The sequence below is a fragment of the Amblyomma americanum genome, chromosome 7 (assembly GCF_052857255.1).
Source record: "Amblyomma americanum isolate KBUSLIRL-KWMA chromosome 7, ASM5285725v1, whole genome shotgun sequence".
NCBI classification, from domain to species: Eukaryota; Metazoa; Arthropoda; class Arachnida; order Ixodida; family Ixodidae; genus Amblyomma; species Amblyomma americanum.
In genome coordinates this window covers 144,751,209-144,774,251 of record NC_135503.1, presented here as the reverse complement: position 1 = coordinate 144,774,251, position 23,043 = coordinate 144,751,209, and the positions used below count along the sequence as shown (strand labels likewise).

General features: G+C 45.4%; 1 protein-coding gene across 2 annotated transcripts in view; it reads right to left on the bottom strand.

The window, feature by feature from the left end:
* The window catches only part of LOC144096656 (uncharacterized), a 56,652-nt gene that overhangs the window by 25,191 nt on the left and 8,418 nt on the right, over positions 1-23,043 (bottom strand). For both annotated transcript variants that reach the window (XM_077629486.1, XM_077629487.1), the window contains exon 2: positions 4,702-4,841. In XM_077629486.1, the coding sequence (XP_077485612.1) occupies positions 4,702-4,841 (140 nt within the window). The remainder of the gene's footprint in view (positions 1-4,701; positions 4,842-23,043) is intronic.

Below are 23,043 nucleotides of genomic sequence, written 5' to 3'. Positions count from 1 at the left end.
TTCAAGTAAGAGGCCCCAATACTCTCGTAATAATGAAACGCCTTAGGGAACTTCGAGGGAGGTGTTATAGCATATTACACTAAAGCGCAAGAGCCTTTCTCGAGAACAACGACATTTAGGTGACTAAATATCATGCGTATTAACGCAGCACGTTCGCGCAATCAACCGCAGTATTGCATGACCTAACATTTACCCAAGTAGGTGCACTTTGGGTAGTTAAGGCACGCCATTAGACTTTGCCATACCTGAAACACTGAAAAATCCTGGAGCTTCTTGGGGTACCTGAATTAACAGCCTCCCTAATTGGCAATTCTGGGACCAACGAAGAACCTTTCGTTGTTATTCATTGTCACAATCATTCACATCTTTTCTAACCTACAAGGCATGGGCTATTTTGAATGTATTCCTAATCATTATAAGAATATTTCTATCTCAGCCCCTATCATCATCATCATCATCATCAGCCCTACTACACCCACTGCAGGGCAAAGGCCTCTCCCATGTCTCTCCAATTTACCCTATCCTTTGCCAGCTGCATCCACCCTTTGCCTGCAAACTTCTTAATCTCATCCGCCCATCTAACCTTCTGCCGCCCCCTGCTACGCTTACTTTCTCTTGGAACCCACTCCGTTACCCTTAAAGACCAGCGGTTATCTTGCCTTCGCATTACATGCCCTGCCCAAGCCCATTTCTTTCTCTTGATTTCGACTAGGATGTCATTAACCCGTGTTTGTTCCCTCACCCACTCTGCCCGCTTCCGATCTCTTAACGTTACACCTATCATTTTTCTTTCCATGGCTCGCTGCGTTGTCCTTAACTTAAGCTGAACTCTTTTCGTTAGCCTCCACGTTTCTGCCCCGTAGGTGAGTACCGGTAAGATTATGCTGTTGTACACTTTCCTCTTGAGGGAAATTGGTAAACTGCCACTCATGATCTGCGAGAATTTGCCATATGCGCTCCACCCCATTCTTATCCTTGTAGTTATCTCCCTCTCATGATCCGGATCAGCTGTCACTACCTGCCCTAAGTAGACGTATTCCGGCACAATTTCTAGGCTCTCGCTGCCAATTGTGAACTGTTGTTCCCTTGCTAGGCTGTTGAACATTACTTTGGTTTTCTGCATGTTAATTTTTAGACCCATCGATCTGCTCTGCCTGTCTAACTCGTTGATCATGATTTGCAGTTCACCTCCTGAGTGACTCAGCAAGGCAATGTCATCAGCAAATCTCAGATTATTTAGGTATTCTCCATTTATTCTTATTCCCAACTGTTCCCAATTCAGGCCTCGAAATACCTCCTGCAAACATGCGGTGAACAGCATCGGCGAGATCGTGTCTCCTTGCCTGACGCCCTTCCTTATTGGAATTTTATTGCTGACTTTATGGAGGACTATAGTAGCTGTGCAGTTGCTATATATATCTTCCAGTATTTTGACATAAGGCTCTTCTACCCCCTGATTACGCAATGCCTGTATGACTGCTGAGGTTTCCACTGAGTCGAATGCTTTCTCGTAATCAATGAAAGCTATATATAGAGGTTGGTTATATTCTGCGCATTTCTCTATCACCTGATTGATGGTGTGAATATGATCTATTGTAGAATATCCTTTACGAAAGCCTGCCTGATCATTTGGTTGATTAAAGTCTAACGTTGCCCTGACTCTATTAGCGACTACCTTAGTAAATACTTTGTAGGCAACGGATAGTAAGCTGATCGGCCTGTAATTTTTCAAGTCCTTGGCGTCTCCCTTCTTATGAATTAAGATAATGTTTGCATTCTTCCAAGCTTCTGGTACAGTCGAGGTCATAAGGCATTGCGTATGCAGGGTGGCTAGTTTTTCTAGCACGATGTCCCCTCCATCCTTCAACAGATCTGCTGTTACCTGATCCTCCCCAGCTGCTTTTCCCCTTTTCATTGCTTCTAAGGCTTTCTTTACTTCATCTTTCGTTACTGGCGGGATGACGCATTGCTGTGCACTGCTGTCTTTCTCATTAGCGTTCTGATTACATTGGCTACTGTACAGGTCTGTGTAGAACTCTTCGGCTACGTTAACTATCTTATCCATATTGCTAATGACATTGCCCTGCTTGTCTCTTAATGCATACATCTGGTTTTTACCTATGCCTAGTTTCCTCTTCACTGTTTTTAGGCTACCTCCGTTCTTTAGAGCATGCTCGATTCTCTCCATATTAAACTTTCTTATGTCGGCTACCTTGCGCTTATTTATTAACTTTGATAGCTCCGTTAGTTCTATTCTATCGGTAGTGTTAGAGGCCTTCATGTTTTGGCGCTTCTTAATCAGATCTTTCGTCACCTGAGATAGCTTCCCGGTATCTTTTCGAAATGTCCTACCGCCTACTTCTACTGCGCACTCCGTAATTATTGATGTCAGGTTATCGTGCATTGAATGAACATCAAGATCATCTTCCTCACTTAAAGCCGAGTATCTGTTTTGCAGCGCTATCCTAAACTCCTGTGCTTTCCCTCTTACGGCTAACTCGTTAATGGTCTTCTTCGCTAGCTTCTTCCGTTCCCTCTTCAAGTCTAGGCTAATTCTAGACCTTACCATTCTATGGTCGCTGCAACGCACCCTTCCGAGGACGGCCACATCCTGAATGATGCCAGGTTTAGCGCATAGTATGAAGTCTATTTCATTTTTAATCTCACCATTGGGGCTCTTCCAGGTCCACTTCCTGTTTTCTCGTTTGCGGAAGAAGGTATTCATGATCCGTAAATTATTTATATCCGCGAATTCGACTAATAACTCTCCCCTGCTATTTCTAGAGCCTATCCCATAGTCACCTACCGCGTGGTCGTCAGCCTGCTTCTTGCCCACCTTCGCATTGAAGTCGCCCATCAGTACACTGTACTGCGATTTTAATCTATTCATTGCTGATTCTACGTCCTCATAGAAGCTTTCAACGGTCTGGTCTTCATGGCTGGATGTGGTTGCGTAGGCCTGCACCACTTTCAGCTTGTACCTCCTATTCAGCCTAATTACTATAGCTGCTACCCTCTCGTTAATACTGTAGAACTCCTCTACGTTGCCAGCTATACCCTTATTAATGAGGACACCCACACCTAGTTCTCGTCTACCCTCTAACCCGCGATAGCACAGTATGTGTCCGTCCTTTAGTACTGTATACGCCTCACCTGTCCTCCTAACTTCGCTAAGCCCTATCACATCCCATTTAATTCCCACTAGTTCCTCGAACAGCACTGCTAGGCTAGCCTCACTAGCTAAAGTTCTAGCGTTAAACGTTGCCAGGTTCAGATTCCAATGGCGGCCTGTCCGGAGCCAGAGATTCTTAGCACCCTCCGCTACGTCACAGGTCTGACCGCCGCCGTGGTCAGTTGCTCTGCAGCCGCTGTGGACTGAGGGCCGAGGGTTAATTGGTTTGATCATAGAAGGTTGTGGCCAAGTACTACACCAGGGTGGCCAAATCCTGCTCTGGTGAGAGAGTGCGTTGTCGGTTCTGGTCACCGAGATAAGGCCGCACTCCAGGCCTGGTTATGCAATTCCATCGACACGCGGATTTTTTTTTTTAAACCCGGTGGAGAATTGCGCGGCACCAGGATTTGAACCCCGGTCCTCTTGCACGCGAGGCGGATGTTCTACCTCTACGCCATCGCTGCATTCTCTCAGCCCCTATACGCACATCCAAATCTTTTGTGGCTGTTGCAAAATTTAAAAGCAGTTTAGGTATTGTAGTATTTTTATTTTTTGAATAATTTGTAAGCATGTTAATGAAGAAGCTAGTATTAAGTTGGCACTTAGAGGGAAGTTCTAGAGTATATGATAAAAGAGCAGGAGCGGTTTTTCATGAAAAAAACTCATCTGGATTCAAAGAGAACACGTATTTATATAGTACTCACATATCAAAAATGCCCAGTGTGCGAAAACAAGCACTGTTATATAGGAAGACAATCACAGTGTTGAGAATCTTCCGAAGTTCACGGAAATTTTGGTAAAAACCGTCCTGATGAAATTAAGCAACGCTGATGCCTCAGTGAAGCTTAAACAGACATGCTCAATCACGGACTGATCGGGTATTACGCGTGAAGCATGTTTTACGGAATTCTCTCTCATTTCTCCCTTGGTCAAGTGACCAAAAGTGCATTGCCGCACTAATTTGCATCTGATATCTAAACAGCGCCAATACTCTCCGCATATATAGAGCGTAATCACAGATATTTCTCCAGCACACTGTCCAAGCCGAAACGATTTTCCTCAGGTAAATACTGGTGTGCGTTCGCGAGGAAATAACCCAAATTTTCCTCATTACCTTAATAGGCCCCGTAACAAAAAACCCTCGGAATGCCTGGTTTTATGACATCTGCGCTTGTTTTCTTGGCGTGCGCAAGCGGAATTATATTTAAGCTCCTGGCTTAAATTTCATTTCTTCTCCTCGTTAATGTGTACAGAAGATAATGGGGGCGCTAGAATCACCAATAGTACTGGCATATTATTAAACAATTGCTTTGTCTCTACCTTGAGAGCGAGCCATGGGACAGAGAAAGCACTTTTTCTAAGTAATTTTTTTCCTCGTAAGTGTGATACATTTCTTTTTTTTTTCAGGCTGATTTTCTACAGAATGCATCCTGCGTATGCGCTTGCCATGTATGCTAAAAAAATGCGTTCTTGCTGACATGGAGGCGAAACTAAAAAAGAAATATTTTTTAACACGAAAAAGTACATACCCAGTGTTTGGAAACATGAACACGTATGTAGCTGTCTTTTCCACTGGATCAATTGCTGTTCGATTCGCTGACATGCACTCGAATATTGTGTCGTTGTCCGAGTCCGAGATGGCTACCGCAAACTTGAAGGTATCGAATACCTGCGTTAGAGAAAAGGTAGCGCGGACATTTTGGTCAGAGGCCGCGTACTAGAGATAACTTTTGTTATCCTCATGGGCTGCGCACACCAAGGCCATACAGTCTTGTACACCACGATATACCTCAATCTTTCTGCACGGTGCGGGGAAATTGGAATCATAAATGGACATGGCTTGTAGACTGCCTCTACACAGCATCCATCAGACAGTAAATCTTTTGAAGAAATGTCATCTACTGCCTCTACATTCCATCGAACAGAACTAGAATCCGCGTCCTGTTTGGATAATCTTGATTTTGCTTACAGTTAACGCTATTTCGGCTTTTCACTAACCTCATTGTATACCATATCGCTGTCCAGAGTAGGTGTAATAATCAAAAGGTTATGAAGAATGTGGCGTAGAGCATCCCATGGTCGCCTATAAGTGGTGGTAAAATCACTCATGTATCGGCTAGATCATTTGCATACTGTACGCGTCGACGTATTCACCTGCTTCATTTATTTCAGGTCGACAACGCGTTTGCTCGCTCTGGCTGCTTCCGCAGGTTGAGGGACTACCCGCGTATTCCACTTCTGTGCCCAATCGGCAACGCTCGATGTGAATCCCCACTTGCGCTTTAGTGCCGCCGTGTTCAGGCGTTTCTCTTTGTCGCACTAGAATGCGGACTCAACGTCTCTCGCTACTTTCTCTGCTTTATGCGCCGTAGTGCTCGCCGGCTCTACTTCTGGCTTGCTGACACGCTTGGCAGCCTTAGTCGCGTGTTCACCTGCATGTGTAGCTACATAAGGGTATCGGTTTGAGGTATATTTGGCTGTTATTTTTAAACAACCGTTATTTGTACAGTCACCATAATCATCAGTCTGACAATGTCCACTGCCCCCAAAAACCAATTATTATTATGTCCACTGCAAAACAAAAAAAGGCTTCTCCTATACCCCTTCAAATTACATTGTGCTCTTCCAGTCGCGGCGAACTCATCCCCGCAAACTTCTTTATCTCATCCGCCCACCTAAGTTTCTGTCCCGCCCTGCTACTGTACCTCCCCTACAGCCTAGCTAGCCCCGTACCCTTAATGAGCATCGCGTATTTTATCTTTGCGTTACATGCCCTGCCAAAGCCAATTTCTTGTTAGTGATTTCGAGAATGATATCATTAACTCGCGTTTGTTCATTGACCCACTCTGCTCTCTTCGTGTCTCTTAACATAACACATATCATTTTTCTTTCCATAGCTCGCTGCGTTGTCCTCAGTTTTAGTTAACCCATTTTTTAGCCTTCACGTTTTTCTGCATAGGTAAGTATCTGTAAGATACAGCCGTTACAAACACTGCTTTAGAGGGATGTTGCTCAACTGCCACTCACAGTCACAGAGAACCTACCAAATACGTTTCACCCCATTCTTATTCTTACAGGCCTTTGATTCTAGTGATCTGGATTCTCGGTCACTGCCTGCCATACGTAAACGCATTCCCTTACCACTTTGAGTGCCCCGCTCCCAATTTTAAACTGCTTTTCCCTTTGGAGACTCTGGGACAAGAGTTTGAATTTCTCCGTTCATTCCTATCTCAGGCTGTTTCTGATTCAAGATTGTGAATACCCACTTTAAGAAGCGGTGAATAGCATTGCCGAGATTGTGCCTCCATCCATGACGCCCTTGCTTAATGGAATTTCTTTGTTGACTATGTGGAGGACTATTGAGGACTCAAGTAACACTTGTTGCGGGGCTAGTTGTTTCATAGTTCTATGTACAAATGTTAGCGCAAAAATAGGAGACAATCACAAGAAAGGTGGACAAGACAGGACAACGTGGACAAGTTGTCAGTAGCGCGTTGTCTTGTCCACCTTCCTTGTGATTGTCTCTTTTTTGTGCTAACATTTGTACATAGAACTATGGAGGGCAATGGAGGCTCTGCGGCCTTTACTGATATCTTTCTGTATTTTTGCATTAGGCTCATTCACAGCCTGGTTCCGCAATGCCCGCATGACTGCTGAGTTTACGACTGAGACAAAGGCTTTCTCGATATCTTCGAAGGCTCTATATAGGGGCTGGTTACATACTGCGCATTTATCTATAACATAATTGATAGTCTGAGTATTGTCTTTTGGTGAATGTTCTTTACGAACACCTGCCAGTAGGTTGTCCTGACTACTAGCGATTACCTTAGCAAATTACTTGTAGGGAACGGACAGTAATATGACAGGTCTGTATTTTTTCAAGTCTTTCCATTCTCCTTTCTTTTGAATTAAAGTAATGATTGCGTTCTTCCAAGCTTCTGGTACGGTCGAGATCATAAGGCATTGCGTATACAGGGCGGCTTGTTTCTTTGGCGCAATCTCCCCACCGCTCTTCAACAGATCTACTGTCACCTGATCCTCACGAGCTGCTTACCTTTTGCATTCCACTAAGGCTTTCTTTACTTTCAATTTCCTCAGTAATGCGATGTCGCATTGCTGTGCGCTACTGGCTCTCTCTTAACGTCCATACTGTACTGGCTACTGCGTATATTTTTGTAGAGCTCTCCGGTTACTTCGGCTTTCTTATACATGTTGCTAATGATGTTTCCCTCTGTCTCTCAGCGCATACATCTGTTTTTTTTTGCTATGCTCAGCTTATTCTCCTGATATACCTCTGTTAGAGAGAGAAATGAACCTGATGAGAATGAATTCTTATATTCAAACGCAAAAACAGCACCCTAACGGTATTTCAATACATCCGCAGTATTACAGGGAGGAGCTGAAAGGGTTGGAAACAGGCTCAGCCCTTGCGGGTGACGCAAGCGGAATCAGTCGACGCAAACCCGTTTGAGCTTTTCACTCGCTTCTTCATGAAGGAAATTATTGACCTTATTAATAAAAAATCAAACCCGTATGGGCGACAGAAGAGTGATTTTCTCTTCGAATTAATAGAAGAGCCTTTCATATTTATAGCACATTTGTTCATCAATGGATGCCAAAATCTTCCTTGTACACACATTTGCAGGTAAAAAGATGATCATCTCTCTGTTAGCTTGTGCCAGGTGCACTGAGTCGCTCGAAGCTCCAGGAAATTAAGACGTACCATTGTGCGCCGATAGTATAATGCTTAAAAAGGTTTACAAAATGTCGGAGTTTTGGCCTCTTTTAAGGATAGTCAGTACTTTGCTCCATCAGTCTGGAATTTTCTCAACTATTCTGAGTGTCGCTAAACAAATCGCGCCATATTTTTGTCGACACAGCTGCAAACTGTTCATAACGGGAAAGCCAATACGCTTTGGCTACAACCTGTGGATTATCGCATCAGTTTACCCATTTCAATGTGTCATCTACAGCAGAAAAGCTGAAAAGGCAAACGTGAAGAGCCTCTCCTAACGCGCGTAGTAATGAACGCACGCTGCACTTAACCATGTAGAGGCGCCAGCAGGCCACACAGTTTTCATGGACATCTTTTTCATCTATACTTCCGGCTGCAAGAGACGAAAATGCGAGGATTTCGGGCCACCGGAACAATCAGAGAAAACTGACGGGGAGCTCCTTAGGTGGTTTTAATGAACTCTCCAAATGGAAACGAAGATCTTTTGACGGCATGTGTGATGATGACATAATTGCTGTTAAGTGGAACCACAAGTGCGTGTGCGTTGCCACGATCTATGGCGTAATTTAGCCAGAGCAACAGCCATCCGCTACAGCCAGAATGAGCGAAAACAGTGAAAATGCCACTACCGAACTTAATTCAAATTTAGCATGCATATGCGAGGCGCTGACTTTATTGATCGTTTTATTAGTGAATGACAGCCATGCATTGACGGTAAGAAATGATAGCAGTTTGCTCGCAACCCTACGCGTCGCTGCTTCGAGGCTCTATGTGGAGCATGGCAATGAGGGAAAACTTGAACATTTGCTTGTTATAAGATATCTAGTACAAGGTCTGTAGACCAAGAAGATGATTCTTCGAAAGGGGCCAGGCCCAGTTGGAGGCCACTGGTTCCACTCCAGACAAAGAAGTGGATATTATGTGGTGCCATTAGACAAGAAGAGCCGCTGTCGGTAACGCGCAAAATGCACCAGAATGATGCGCCAAGTGTTCCACGTGCCTCTCTATATTCATTCACTGCTGAAGTGCATGCCGGGATCGAATCCGCACCCTTCGGCTCGGCAGCCGAGCACGGGTAACTACTTAGCCATCGCGGCGGGTTAGCCAAGCTTCTGGAACAATCGAGGTCGTAAGGCGGCGGGTATTGCAGGAAGGGTAGTTTCTTTAGCACTATCTCCTCTCCATTCCTCAAAATATCTGCTGTTACTTTATCCTCACTATCTGCTTTCCCCCTCTGCATTGCTTCTAAAGCCGTTTTTACTTCTTCCATGTCTTATTAACGTCCGCTACTGCATCTCACGCACTTGACATGACAGCAGCGCTCGAGTCTATCTGTCTTCCTTAGTCCTATGTTTTTTGCGCTGTTCTCTTACAGAATCTCACGTACTTGCCTGATTACTTTAGTTGTTCTATAGATTAGGTGTAGAAGCCCCCGCCTACTTTAAATATGTGATGAATTTTGCTAATGACACTGCCCTCTTTGTCTCTTAATGCATACATCTCAGTTCTTCCTGAGCATTGTTTCCTCTTCACCGCATTTAAGATACCCCAATTTTTATAGCGTTCTCTATTCTTTCCATGCGAAACTTGCCTAAGTCGGCTACCTTGCGCTTATTCATTAGCCTTGATAACTCTGCCAGTTCATTTCGGTTTCTAGAGTTAGACGATTTCATGGCTTGGCATTTCTTAAACAGATCTTTCTCCTCCTGAGATAGCCTGCGGGCATCGTGTCGAGCCATCCTACCGCCTACTGCTGCGCACTCCGTAATAATAGCTGTGAGTTTATCATTACTTGGACAATAAAGTAGTCGTCCCCAGTTAGAGGCGAATATGTGTTTGCAGGGATATCCTAAATTCCTTTACTTCCCTCTTATCTCAACTCGTTGATGTGCTTCCGACTCACTAGTTCTACTTTGACAGTTTCTTTCGTTCCCTCTTGAGGTCAACGCATAGTCGACACCTTACCTTTAAATGTTCGCTGCAACGCACCATTTCCAGGGCCTCCACTTCGTGCACTCTGCCAGGCCGAGCATGCATTTTGAAGTGTATTTCACTTTTACTGTCACCTTTGGGGTTATTTCACGTCATCTTCCTGTATTCTCTTTGCAAAAGAAGTTAGTCATTGTCCGAAAATTATTCTATGACAAACTCTGCTACAAACTTCCTGGTGCTATTCCTACAGTCAATGCCGTAGTCAGCCACTGCATTGTGTATTGCCTACTTCTTGCCTACCCTGCAATTTAAGTCGCCGATCGGTACAATAAACTGTGTTGTTTTTTAGCTCAGTGACCATTCCTCGTCTACATAGAAGCTTTCGACGATCTGGTTATAGAGGCTAGATGCTGGCGCGTAGTGCTTTACAAGCTTTAGTTTGTACTGCCTGTCAGCTTAATTACGATGGTTGCCACCTTCTCGATATTATTGCATATTACCTCTCTGTTGCCAGTTATATCCTCATTTCTGACTAATCCCGTGCCTAGTGCTCGTCTGCACACTAATCCATGACAGCCTTGTAGGTGCCCGCCCTTCAGTACTGCATTCGCCTTATCTGTTTTCCTAACCTCACTAAGCCCTATGGTATCCCATTTTTATGCCTCCTAGCTCGTCGAACTGCGCTGCAAGACTAGCCTCACTGGATAATGGTTTAAGGCTAAATGTAGCCGGGTTCAATTTTCCATGGATGCCTGTCCGATGCTAGACATTTATCAACCCCGTTGCGTCAGACATCTGAACACCACCTTGGCCAGTTGCTCTGCAGGCGCTAGGTTCTGGAGGCCGGTGGTAATTGTATTCATATAGTAAATTGCGGCCACATGCTTCATCAGGGTGGCCAAATCTTGTTCTGGTGAGGTCGTGATTTGTCGTTTCTGGGCACTGAGATAAGGCTGCAACCCAGGCCCGGTTAGGCAAGTCCATCCACCCACGGATATTTTTTTAATATCTGGAGCATAATTGCGCGCCTCCGAGATTCGAGCCCCAGTTCTCTTGTACGCGAGGCGGCAAAATACCGGCATTCTTATTAGGTTAGATTCCTTAATCCAGAAAATGCTTATTAGTATGCGAGCTGTGCTTGCCGAGCAGAGACTACGACAGCTTAAGCACGCAAGGCGCTACTCTCCTCCAATTTGAAGCGTAACAGCCGTCCTAACAAAATATGCGTTTGAAATCACAATATGGGAGTGTTGTGTGAGTGCTGTTTGAAGAGGTGATGCGAGGAAAGTAAAAATATACAGAATAAATATAACAGCGAAGCGGTCATAACAACTCTATTTAAGCTGAATTTGTTGCAACAAACCATTCAGCAATGGTTGCCAGTATAATTTTGTGTGATTTATTAAACATCGGCATAAATTTTTCTTTAAGAACAAAGTTACAATCTGAGCAGATTTTGTCAGTCTGTCAGGTGAAGTAACATGAAATCATGCTTCTCGTGACATAAACCAACACTTTAAAATAATTTAAAATGTTTACGATAGACTCCTTCGATAGTAAGCTTACAGATTCTATTGACAGATGTATGAGTAAGCGAGACGATCGATTTAAATTGGCCTCACATTCTATTAGATTGTTCGCATATGATAGCTGTATATTTTGCGACGATACTAAACCCCCGGTTTGCCATTTCTTTCAATGTTGCCTTCATCCGGTAGATAATTGCAGTAATTTCAGTACATCGAAATCATTGTACAGTCTTTCACCAACCGTTGGACCCAAGCTACTACGATCGAACGTCGCCAACATTAAACGTATTACAACTTGGAAGAGCCCTCGATTCTATCTTGCTATCATCTTGTTGCTTTGATCAGATAACCGCTGACTTGCTCTCCGCACACATATGCGTATGTCACTTGAATCTGCCCAAGTGTATACAGCCGATTACGAATTTATAATGAAGCAAAAACCATGCCTCCTAATACCCTAAAATTTGGGATAAAAACGCCCACAAATTGCAGGTGACCCCTTCGAGGTGAAATTGCTGCACGGTGATACACGTTTGTCAGAATGACGGACATTGCTTCGCTATGCCCCGTTGCCTCGACTGCTGGCGTGACAGATCCTCTACGTGTATGTTGTGCAGTTTGTGACGAATGTTTAGAGGATGCCTTGACGAAGTGTTTGGAGCTGCATTCAAGCCGGATGCCTTTCGGGAGCGCCGTGACGTGAAGGGAAAACGCCAGCGGGTGTCACAACCTGTATATTGCAGCAGCTGATCCTGCCTTGCTCTGACGCCTGTGTAGTCAACGAATACAGCAAGTGGCCGAGCTAATTTCAAAGCAATTCCTCTCCAGGCCAGGCAGCAAAGCGTCGCAAACATTTTTCGTCCATATAGGGCCATGTATGTGCGTCGTTGGGTTCTGTGCGCTGATAAGTGGGAAAAATTCCTGGAGGCCCTCTTAATCACGTCTATAAAGAAGAAATTGCGATAGCGTTTAGTTTCGCTCGTATGGTGTAGGCGTCTACAATGTAAAATGTTCTCGTGTTTTTCGCGACAAACCTCCACTTGGAAGTGGTTCATTGCCTTTATACGGCATATATGAGTCACCTTCTTGTATGTTGTAGCACCTTCCAATGGATAATCATTTGGGATTTTACTATTTCGTCCAAGTAATATACCTTAATCCCCCTACTAATGCCCACCTTTGCTTTTTTTATGGTGTACCTAATTCTAAACATTTTAGGGGGCCCTTTAGAAATTTCGAGGTGCACCAGCTTTATAATTTTGAATTCTGGGGGCCCTGATGGTTTAAAAGTTGGTGGTTCCATATAATTGCTCAAGGCTCAAGGTAAAGCCGTCGTGTACCTCTCGACCAGTCAAGAAATTTCGTGAAAGAGTAACCTGAGAATTTTATTCAGACCATACTTAGATATTCTGGAAAATTGTGTAGTAACGCAGTTGCTTCATATGTCGTAATGTTCTACTACAACAAGGATATCCTGCGATCTCCTGACAGCAGGCGCGCATTATCTTCCTAATAACACTATTGTTATGATCCCAAACGTTCCATTTTGTTTTTCTATGGCAGTCTGCACTCGATGCAAAGGATGTACAAACTTTAAAGCAAAGATCATGCTACGCATCAGAGATAATGGGCCGCAACACTAATATTTCCATAACGGTATATCACAATGTTCCACAATTGCTTAGCAATTCAACTCGACGTCCAAGAATCCTGCACATGGGCAACCTAAATGCTACCGCACTAAACCTACCGAGCGGCGAATTCATACCGTCGCAGCAGATAGGCAAACCCCACTGAGAGCTGACGTCCCCAAACCGCCGCTGGTGATCCTGCTGTGACGGACGGCTCACCGTCTCGCAGCCGGTGTGAATATCGCGGTGTTTGACAGTTAAAGAACGCGCACCTAGTTAGCGTCGACCAAGGCTCGGTGCACGCGGCCAAAAACACTCCTGTTTCGCTCAGTGGAAGTTAAGTTTTAAGGAAAAAAAAATTGGAGGACGCTTAAGCTTCTCCTTTAAAAGCGGAACGCGACAGCGTTTTGCAGCGCTGCAGGAGAGTTGAAGGAACGCCATCACTTTGCTCGTTGGACAAATGGCTTGAAATCCTTAGGAGGCCTCTGAACACAACACAGACCCTGCTCCACACTAGCACTTGTAGACGGCTTCGGTTCCATCACATCTGTTCTGAAACGAATGGCGCTACTCTAATCTTTCCTTCCTCCATGACTCCGACACAGGAAGGTCGCCAACGCGCGCGTCATCAGTTAGGTCAGCGCCGTGCATGGCGAAGGGGGATTTTAGTGGGTTCCGAATGACGCCGATACGACTACACGCCATACACGAAGGCAATTTACCAGAAACGCATGGTACTCGCTTAATTCTGACATCTGCAATTTGCATAATTACACATGTAAGCCTCAGTACAGAACTCGAAGATACGTTTCGAGGGAACCCATACAATCACTGGACGCGCCTTTATTCTTGTTCAGACGTCGAGCGGTCGTGGCGGATCGATCGAGAGAAAGAGGAAGCCGTTCTGAATGGCTGTGTGTTGAAATGCTTCTAGCTGGAAACAGCGCATCGGCCATTGACCGAGGTCTCCCGACACCTGAAGTTGCCACGGACACGTTCAAAGTTGTCCTCCATCGAGTACTTACCGATGTTTTCCTCAGCACCGTCTTTCTGCATGCTGACCTCAAGGGTCACCCATACCCTGCTCTCGTCTTCCAAGACGCACTCGCGCAGACTGTGTACCTCCACGTGATTCTGTGCATTGGCCAGTGGCAAATGAGCCACGTTCGATTGGTTACCTGCGAGAGCAGTTCCTCAAAACAGAAGCTTATTGACAAAGCAGGGTTCCACGTCAGAGGTCTAAAATGTATCGTGTTTTACCCAGACACCAAAAACGGGAAGCTTAAGATTCTTTGACTCCCGCGCTATATGGAGCACCGGAGGATTGTGGAAGAGGTGGAGCCTTTTAGAACTGTACCAACTATCGAGCGTGAGAAGTGGCGATGCTCTGGAATGGAGCACATGGAAGCAGCAAACCGTGAAATCTCACTCATGCTTAAGGACGGAGTGTCAGAAAGTACAAATCCTCAGACACTCAACATTTTCGGGGTACAAATTTTAGTTGTGATCGCAGGAAGGCCTACGCTGCATCTTCATTGTAGCTGTGTGGGCCATGTACGGCGTCAGTGTCGTACGCCTCGGTGCACCCAGTGCCAATGCTTTGTGCTCACTGAGACAACAGTGTTATGAGTTATGCTGACAGGTTACGCCAGGGCAACTGGACGCATGAGGATGAAGTGGTGTTAGAACACATTATGGATGTGCCGAATGTTGCGGAAGTGTCGCCTGAACTGAAACATGGGCTCCCAACAGAAGATAGACCAAAGGCTTCTGCACCGAATAACGGCAAGTGTCCGCCTACATGTCTGGACAAACAGGTATCCCAGTCTCCAGACCCAAAGCCACCGGACACGGGGTCTGCCCGGGCCTGCTACTTTGAGTCCGGTGCTTGCTGCTCAGAAGCCATCTGTCACCCAGCGATCATGAGAGCAGAACACCTCTTCTGTAGAGTCAGTGGATGCCTAACAGCCAGTGAATGTGCAACATGCCTTCTTCGCCGGTGATGCCCTTTCGCCGCCAGAGTGTAGCAGTGTGTAACCTGAAGTGCCAGCTTCTAGTGTGCTCGGTGCCACGTCGGCTGTCAGAATGGTTGCGAGTGATGTGGTCCACTCGGGCTCATGGCCCAAGCCATGGCTGTCTCAGAAGAGGTGATAGACAACAGCGCACATTTGAAGCGTCCTGCATATGATGAGGTGTGTTTCGATGGCGATGAGCAGAAAGCACTTGGTGTGGTGGCATTGGGAAAGGTCATCTCAAAATTGAAGGGCGATGTCCACCCTGCAGGCCGCCGATTTGCAGGCCGGCCATTCCAGTACAGAGGATGGCCTTCAATAAGACAAGCACCAAAAATGGTGGGCGTCGCAGGATTTCAGGTTGCTATCCTTAACATTAGCGGTTTGCGTAACCGCCAAAGGCAACATAAGTTATAGCATCTTTTAAACAAACGGGGTGTGAGTGTGGCAGTCATCCAGGAAACCAAGCTGTCCTCTGATGAGGAGACTGAAGCTGCTGTCGAGCCTTTTTTGTCAGAATTCAATGTAATCGTTAGTCACTCGGGAGGATTATCAAGTGGGTGCATGCTATTCCTGCCAACACACTGCGGATTTCTGCCGTCTTGTACCGCGCAGATGATGGTGCGCGGCTTATCTGTGGTGACGTCGCAAGTTAGAGTGTACAGTGGTAAATAGTATTTGTGCTTATGCCCCTCTAAAGCCGCGTGATAGGAGGCTTTTCTTCTTGTCACTAGTCGACCATTTGTGCACGGATAGTATAAATTATGCTTTTGGGTGATTTAAATTGTGTTTGTAGGGATGAAGACCGAGCAGTGTTAAGTAAGCGTTATGACCCTTATGCTGCTTTACTTACTGAATTGGCATGCGAATACAACCTGGTGGATGTTGGGCAAGATAAAGGGCATAACATTCATTCAACGCAGTTTCAGTGCGCCTCTGTAGTGCTGGGCTTGACAGGATTTACCTTTCAGCCGACATGTTATCCAGCGTTTTTGGTTGCTGGGTGCGGCCCATATTATTCAGTGATCACTGCGTGGTGTCTCTCCAGATAGGGAGGTACAATCAGCGCATACTTCATCCTCGATGGGAGTTGTGGAGGCTGTATAGCTGCCTGCAGTCAGATTAAATCTTCAAATGTGCTGTATCTACTTGCTTGAAGGGCACATGACCACGCGGTGATCTCTCAGTTTTGGAAAAATGGGACTTATTTAAACGAAAAACAACGAACTTTGATATTGAATCCCTCAGCAAGAATCGCGTTTATGAAGAGACGTCACCTTCGAGAGCTCGGCCGTTCTTTGGTTGAGCGACATTAATTAGACTGGATTAGCACAGGTGCCTATGTAGAAAATAGCACTGCCGTAAAAGCAGAACTTCAGCAGGTGGGAACCGAAAGATACAAAGGGGCCTTGGTAAGATCTAAGACCCGTAGGTTTCTGGATGAGCAACCATCTCGTCTGGCTCTGAGATCTCTCGCCAGAGCTAAGGCGAGGAAGAACCAGCTCTTACAGCGTCGAGGTTCGAACTGTTTATTTGCGCTGCTCGCGCAGCGGCGGCCCAGTCCAACTTCCTCTTTCTTGTCCCGCGCTGCGTGCCATGGCCTGCGGTCCGAGCGCGGCGGAAGGGGCGCTACGATTTCTTTGACTATTATCGAGAACTGCTTGGGGGTTGTGCGGGCACAAATGTGAGATCAGGTTACAGTCTCTTATAAGAAGCTTTTACCCGACTTGACGATGAGCAGCGTGCTGTAGTGAAGGGACCTATCACGTTTGACCAAAATAGATCTGCCATTCCTGACCTGACGGCTCAGAAATCTCCTGGGCCTGATGGCATTACTGGCGAGTGTTATAAAACATTTTCACTTGCCTAGCGCCTGTCTTCATGGAGGTTTTGCAGGCTTCTTACGATGTTGGTTTTTGCCCTCCACTTTCTATTCGGCGCATATTATAACACTTTCAGAAAGCACCGACACAAACCGGCAGGATAAAGTTGACGCATATCGTCCAATTTTCCTCTCTAATGCAGATTACAAACTTTTTGCAAAGGTTTTTTTGCAGTCGTCTGCAGCTAGTTGTCGCTCACTTATTAGGCACGGATAAGGTCCGCGGTATCAGAGGCCGCAGCTTTCAAACCCATATACGTATTGCATGTCTAGTTGTGGAGACAGTATCAGATGAGACCGGACAAGTAGCTCTAATTCTGATTGACCTTGGCAAGGCTTTCATAAAATTTGCGACGATTTCTTCTTTGCGGTCTTAGAGCATGCAAACATTGGAGTTGTTTTGCTTAGGGGCATAAGTCTGTGGGATAAGGAGTCTTATACAAGGCTAATTTTTAACCAATAGCTAACGATACCTATTCTATTAAAATTATCTGGTCACCAAGGTTATAAATAAATAAATAAGTGGTTTTTGTGGAAAGGAAATGGCGCAGTATCTGTCTCATATATTGCTGGACACCTGAACCGCGCTGTAAGAGAAGGAATAAGGGAGGGAGTGAAAGAAGAAAGGAAGAAGGAGGTGCCATAGTGGAGGGCTCCGGAATAATTTCGACAACTTGGGGATCTTTAACGTGCACTTAATTCGCACAGCACACGGGCACCTTAGCGTTTTTCCTCCATGAAAACGCAGCCGCCGCGGTCGAGTTCGAAGCCGGGAACTCCGGATCAGTACCCGGGTTTGAAACCGACAACGGTGGCTGAGTTTTTATGGAGGAAAAACGGTAAGGCGCCCGTGTGCTGTGTGATGTCAGTGCCAAGGTTGTTCATTATCGCCTTTGTTGCTTGCTTTTAACCCTTTTGCCTCAGTATTATTAACTGCGCAACTATCCGTGGTTTCTTCCTGGTGCGATGTGAAATTAAGGTTTCAGCTCATGTAGTTGATGTCGCCCTCTTTTGTTCTGACAAAAAGAGTGTGCTTGAGGCATTACATTTGACTGAACAGTTTTGCGAGGTATCATGCACGGCTCTGCATCTAAATAAATGAAAGGGGTTTTTGTTGGGCCATTAGGGCAAAACGCCAAGTTATTATGGTGGAATATAAGCTTGGACTGCGGGCACATCACTACCTAGGGGTTCCTCTTCCCCATGTTCGCAACAGTGGAGCCTACTGTGATTCACAGATAATCTACATGAGGTGACAGACCCAGGCTGAGATCTTAGAGAGCTGTCATTGTTTGCTCGGGCTCAAGCCTGCAATAATGTTTTATTTGCATGCTTTTGTGCTGTAGGTTCACTGTGCGAGGAAGAAAGTGAAGGTGTTGGACGGAATATCTGTTGGATTCGTATGGCGTTCCTAATGCGTCGCGATAACGTATTTCTTTCTCTAGAGTCTGATGGAATTGGCCTTGTTCCCTTATTCGTGCGTCAGCTTGTTTCGCGTTTTTCTTTTTCAAATAGCCAAACCACCGTTTTTAATAGCTGGGCTTATTAGGCGTCTCAGTGCTCATTTGCCTTTCCTATTCGCACCGACTGGACACACTCGTGAGGGACCTTTATGGGGGTTCCTTAAGGATGTTGCTGATACCTTCAATTTTCTCACTGTGCGCTTTTCCTTAGACTACCTCTATAGCTTATCCAAACTCCAGCCGACTCAGGGACTTAAAGAGTATTTGTTCCCTGTGCCGTTGTATCGGCAACCTTTTCAGGAGTTCCTTGACACCAGTGTTTTAAAACGTGTTAGGCCAATGCGCATGTGTGCTGCTGTAAAAACAATCTTCTTTAAACACATCTTCTTTAAACACACATCTTCCCTGCCTGTGAAGGCATGGCTTCATGCTAAGGAGATGCTTGCGCCATGGTCGGTGGACTGCCGCCTATGCAGTTGACCAGAGACATTTGACCATTGTTTTATTCTATGCATTTATACTGTGTTCTTCCGGGATATAATGCAACGAACAATTAAGGACATTGAAATCACACACTGCAGTATCCGTTTTCTGCATGTGGGGAAAACTGTGTTGTGCCATATGATCTATTTATGTTGCTGGAAATAGTCTCTAGAAGAGCCGTATGGTGAATCGCCACGACGAATCACCAGAATCGTCGAAATCTTTGATTCGTGAACAATGAGATATGGTGCGGGGAGTATATGCTGCCCTGCAAGAGCCGCCTAGCTGGCTCCCTTATCTGGATGCATGTAGGTGCCTCCGAGACTTCCGATACATTGGAAGGAAGGGTCATGCAGGGCAATGGTGGCCCGTTGTTTTGTGGCGTAAGCATGATTAGAGTTTTTGTTTTCGACACTATTTCCATGCAATAAAAAAAATGTGTAGTCGTGGCAGGTTGGAAGTGTCCCCGTCTGCCATGCAAAAGGCCCTGGGTCGATACCCGGGGTAGACCAGGGTTTTTTTATTCATTAAGTGTGCGTGCCCTCTGGTTTTTGCGCAGCCTCCGAATATAGCTGAAACGCGGTCCCAACAGCTAATAGTACGACTACAACTACTACTACTGAAACGCCGACGGCATTTCGAACGAGCTGTATACGCTGTCACGTAAAATTGGCAGTCAAACCCCTGCTACGCCCAGATTACCCCCCTCCATGATTGCTGCGCGCAGCTCAATGCTTGATCTCACGCATACACAAGGAATAACACAAGGAAGGTTGTGACCAAAGCAGCCTTGATAAACTTTTCTTTATATCTCATGTGAGCTCGCACGTGTCAGGAGCGAGGAAATAGCGCATACGATATGTACTCTTAGAGACACCACGTATTAACTAAAAATAAACGCAAGAATTTGTTTTTAATTTCATTTACTTTTCAAAGAGTCACGCATATGCGGTGCGGTCAACCTGCCGGATGCAGAATTAGGACGCTAGCGTCCCCCACTATGGGAAGTAAATCAAATTTAGAAAAAGTGATCGACCCCCCCCCCCCCCCCCCCGATGCTGATTACGGAATCGGCTTTGAAAAAATCTGTGCTTGTTCGTTCTCTCCATCACTCAGTCTCTGTGTCAATGTGTTTTCCTTCCAAGAGAAATATTTTATATCGTTTAAAGACGGCCATCATGCTGTCATGCTTATAAAGTCGGTTGAGTGACTCTTTCAACGAATTATAATCTTAGGCAGCATTTGAGCAGACAGGGCTACAACAGGCATTCGACGTCCACCGCTGTGGTTGTGGTCCCGAGCATTTTTGAACCAATGTCCATTTTATCATCGCGTGATATTTCAAGGCACCGAGAAGTACGGTTTATGTCTGCGCATATTATAAAGCTTTTCTGAGTTAATTTAAAGCGCAGGATATTAAGTCCGCTAGAGTGACTGAGGCGCAGCGAGGCATGTAAGTTTTTTAGGTGGGCAGGGAGTATATTTTTCGCATATCTTGATTTAAACGCCCACTTGCCGTTGCACGGTGCGTGGAGCAAGGATGTCTGATGAAGAATGCTGATTTCGTTTCCCTAAGAGATGTTTCAAACACATCGATAATTCACCGTTTCTAAAGAAAACTAGATGCTTAGTGTTGTCGTAACACAATCTCTTAGGTGACGCGAACTATGCTGTAAAATTTTATTTGTTTTATAACCCAATGAGGCTTTTGGCCCATACGAGGTCAGTTACCGCTGTTTGGAGGTGTAAACTGGTGCTAAATCTGCATAAAGGTGCCCATCAGCACTGCCAGCAGGCTTTGAAAGTCAACAAAACTGCAGAATTTATATTCAGGCATTAAGTACTACTCACAATGCTCTAACAAATTAAAAACGTTTACAAGGCGAGGGTATGTATTGGCGGCTAGTCAAGAGAGGTATAGGTGGTACCTATGAGCATGAATTTCCTTGCTTCAGTCGTGGTTTAGCGTGGTGGTGAAACAGCCGCAACGTATAAAATATTTCTAGAATATTGCAGACCATCCTCTCTCGCTTTTCTTTACTTCAAGGATATTCCTTCACTTGGAAAGCTTGAGAATTTTTGAATTATCAAATATCGCAGGTTTAGATTGCAACAAAAAAATTCTACTCTGGCCGAAAACTCGGTGCATGCGCATTCACCACTAGCAGCACTGCCATCGAGTTCAGTTTGTATGATTAATTAATTGCTGCGTTAATTTAATCCTCATTACTACGAAGCCTTCAGAGTGCGTTGATGAGATAGCAATGTCAGTCGCTTATTGATACACTGTTCAACAACTCTCGTGATCAGAACATAGAGTTGACTACCAAAATAAAAAGTCAGTCAGTAACAATGCTTGAAGCGCTTCAAACACAAGGACAAAACGAATCAAGTGTCACATGCGCTGACTAGCAACCATGCCTAGTGAAAGCCTCGTCTCTGACAGCTTACACCGCGATAGCACGTGCAATGTCTCGATGATGCAGCGGTCAGCAAATATGAAATGAACCATCGCGTCACCGAGTGAGAGACGTCCAGTCAAGAGGAAACAGTGAGAGTCTGAGATTTTTCTAGGGAGGACTGTGAGGACTGGTTGTGAGCGCATGTCGCCTCCAGTTCATATGCGATATTCGATGTCCATGTATCCGCGATCTGGACGAAAAAGGTTCAGTGCTCAGAAAGCCGACGAAATACCTGAAAAGCACTGGCGAGAGCTTACATTGTATGACCTCGAAGACTTATATCGACCGCATGAAGTCTGGCCAATATCTGAACTAAAGCCTAATCCTAGCTTTATACGAGAAAATTTAAATTGGTTGCCTTGGATATTTTCGAGCATTCGGCGGTCATCAAGAATGACTTAAAGTGAATGAGGAAGCGATCGTACATCAATACAGATTACGTTTATTTACTCGCATTATGTTACAGCCTAGTCAACGGCAGACCTTCATCAAATCTGTGAAAGTGAAGTGATTTCAAAGTTTTAAGGTATTCACCTCTTATGACATGTAGATATTTACTCTGCCTGTCGCATTCATGACAGTAAATAAGTCCCGCCAAAGCTGCGCTAATGTGCACAAATAATACTTTTCTGTGGCAAACATTCAGCGGATTAAAAGAAAAAGAGGGGACATTTAAGCTCCGCCTTAAGAGTGTAACCCGAGAGCGTCAGTGGGTTAATGCCAATATATGCACAATTGGTCATTCCCTGATTTACATTCATAAATCACTGGGAGTCCTCATAACATTCCAGGCGCATCGCATAACCGCTGCGCCACTGCCCTACGATGGCAGCTGCTGCCTTGGTAGGGCCCCTGCCGGCCAATCATTCAAATAACTGACAACTGCCACGGCGGTCACGGCGGGCAGGTTGTAATGATGCAACACGGTCACGAGACCTAGGTAACCTGCTAAAGACGAGGACGAAGAGTAAAGAGGAAGCGCCAGATGTCTATTCTATTGCTAGGTTGCGTCTCTGAAATTTTTTAATGTGCGAGTATTTATAGTTGCCATTACCCGCATTTAGCCCCGGTTGGTTTGTCTGTATGGAGTTGGTTTTGTGGCAGGCTGCTCGCCTGATCACCGAGTGGTGTGCAACGGGCTCGCCGTGTGAGGCGGAAGCTCAATTAATCGTGGGAGGCTGCTCGGGAAAAGCTACTTGGATCGCGACCCAACCCAAGCAATTTAAATCCCCCCGGTGATAGAGCCCGCCATAAAAGGGCAGTGGCGCATCTCTCGACCGCTACATCACTTTGCCAGGAGTGGACGGAAGGTCTATGAAAGAACAACTGCCATGCGTGAACATCTGAACACTGGATCCCAACAAAAACCAAAACTTGCAGCGCTCCTCATTTGCATTTGGCCTAACTATGAAAATTCACCGTTATTTCTGATCGATATCTCGCTCACAGCAACGTGCCCAACAACAATGAAGGCTTTGCTGCGACGCGGGCTCCTTAGCGCTTAAAAAAACCTTGATGTTAGCGTGATGCACCAGCAACCAGAGACCAATTGCGCATACCTGCTCTTCTTCAGAGGTATTATTTCACAGAACACTTTGGTCAGCAGAATGCATGCGAGAAAAACGCGACTATTAAAAGATTACAAAAGAACCCTCTGCGGCTGTTGCTCATATCTTACAGAAATGAGCCTTGCATGCCACCCGGAAGACAAGTCATTTTGTCTTCACTTGAAGCAGTTCATT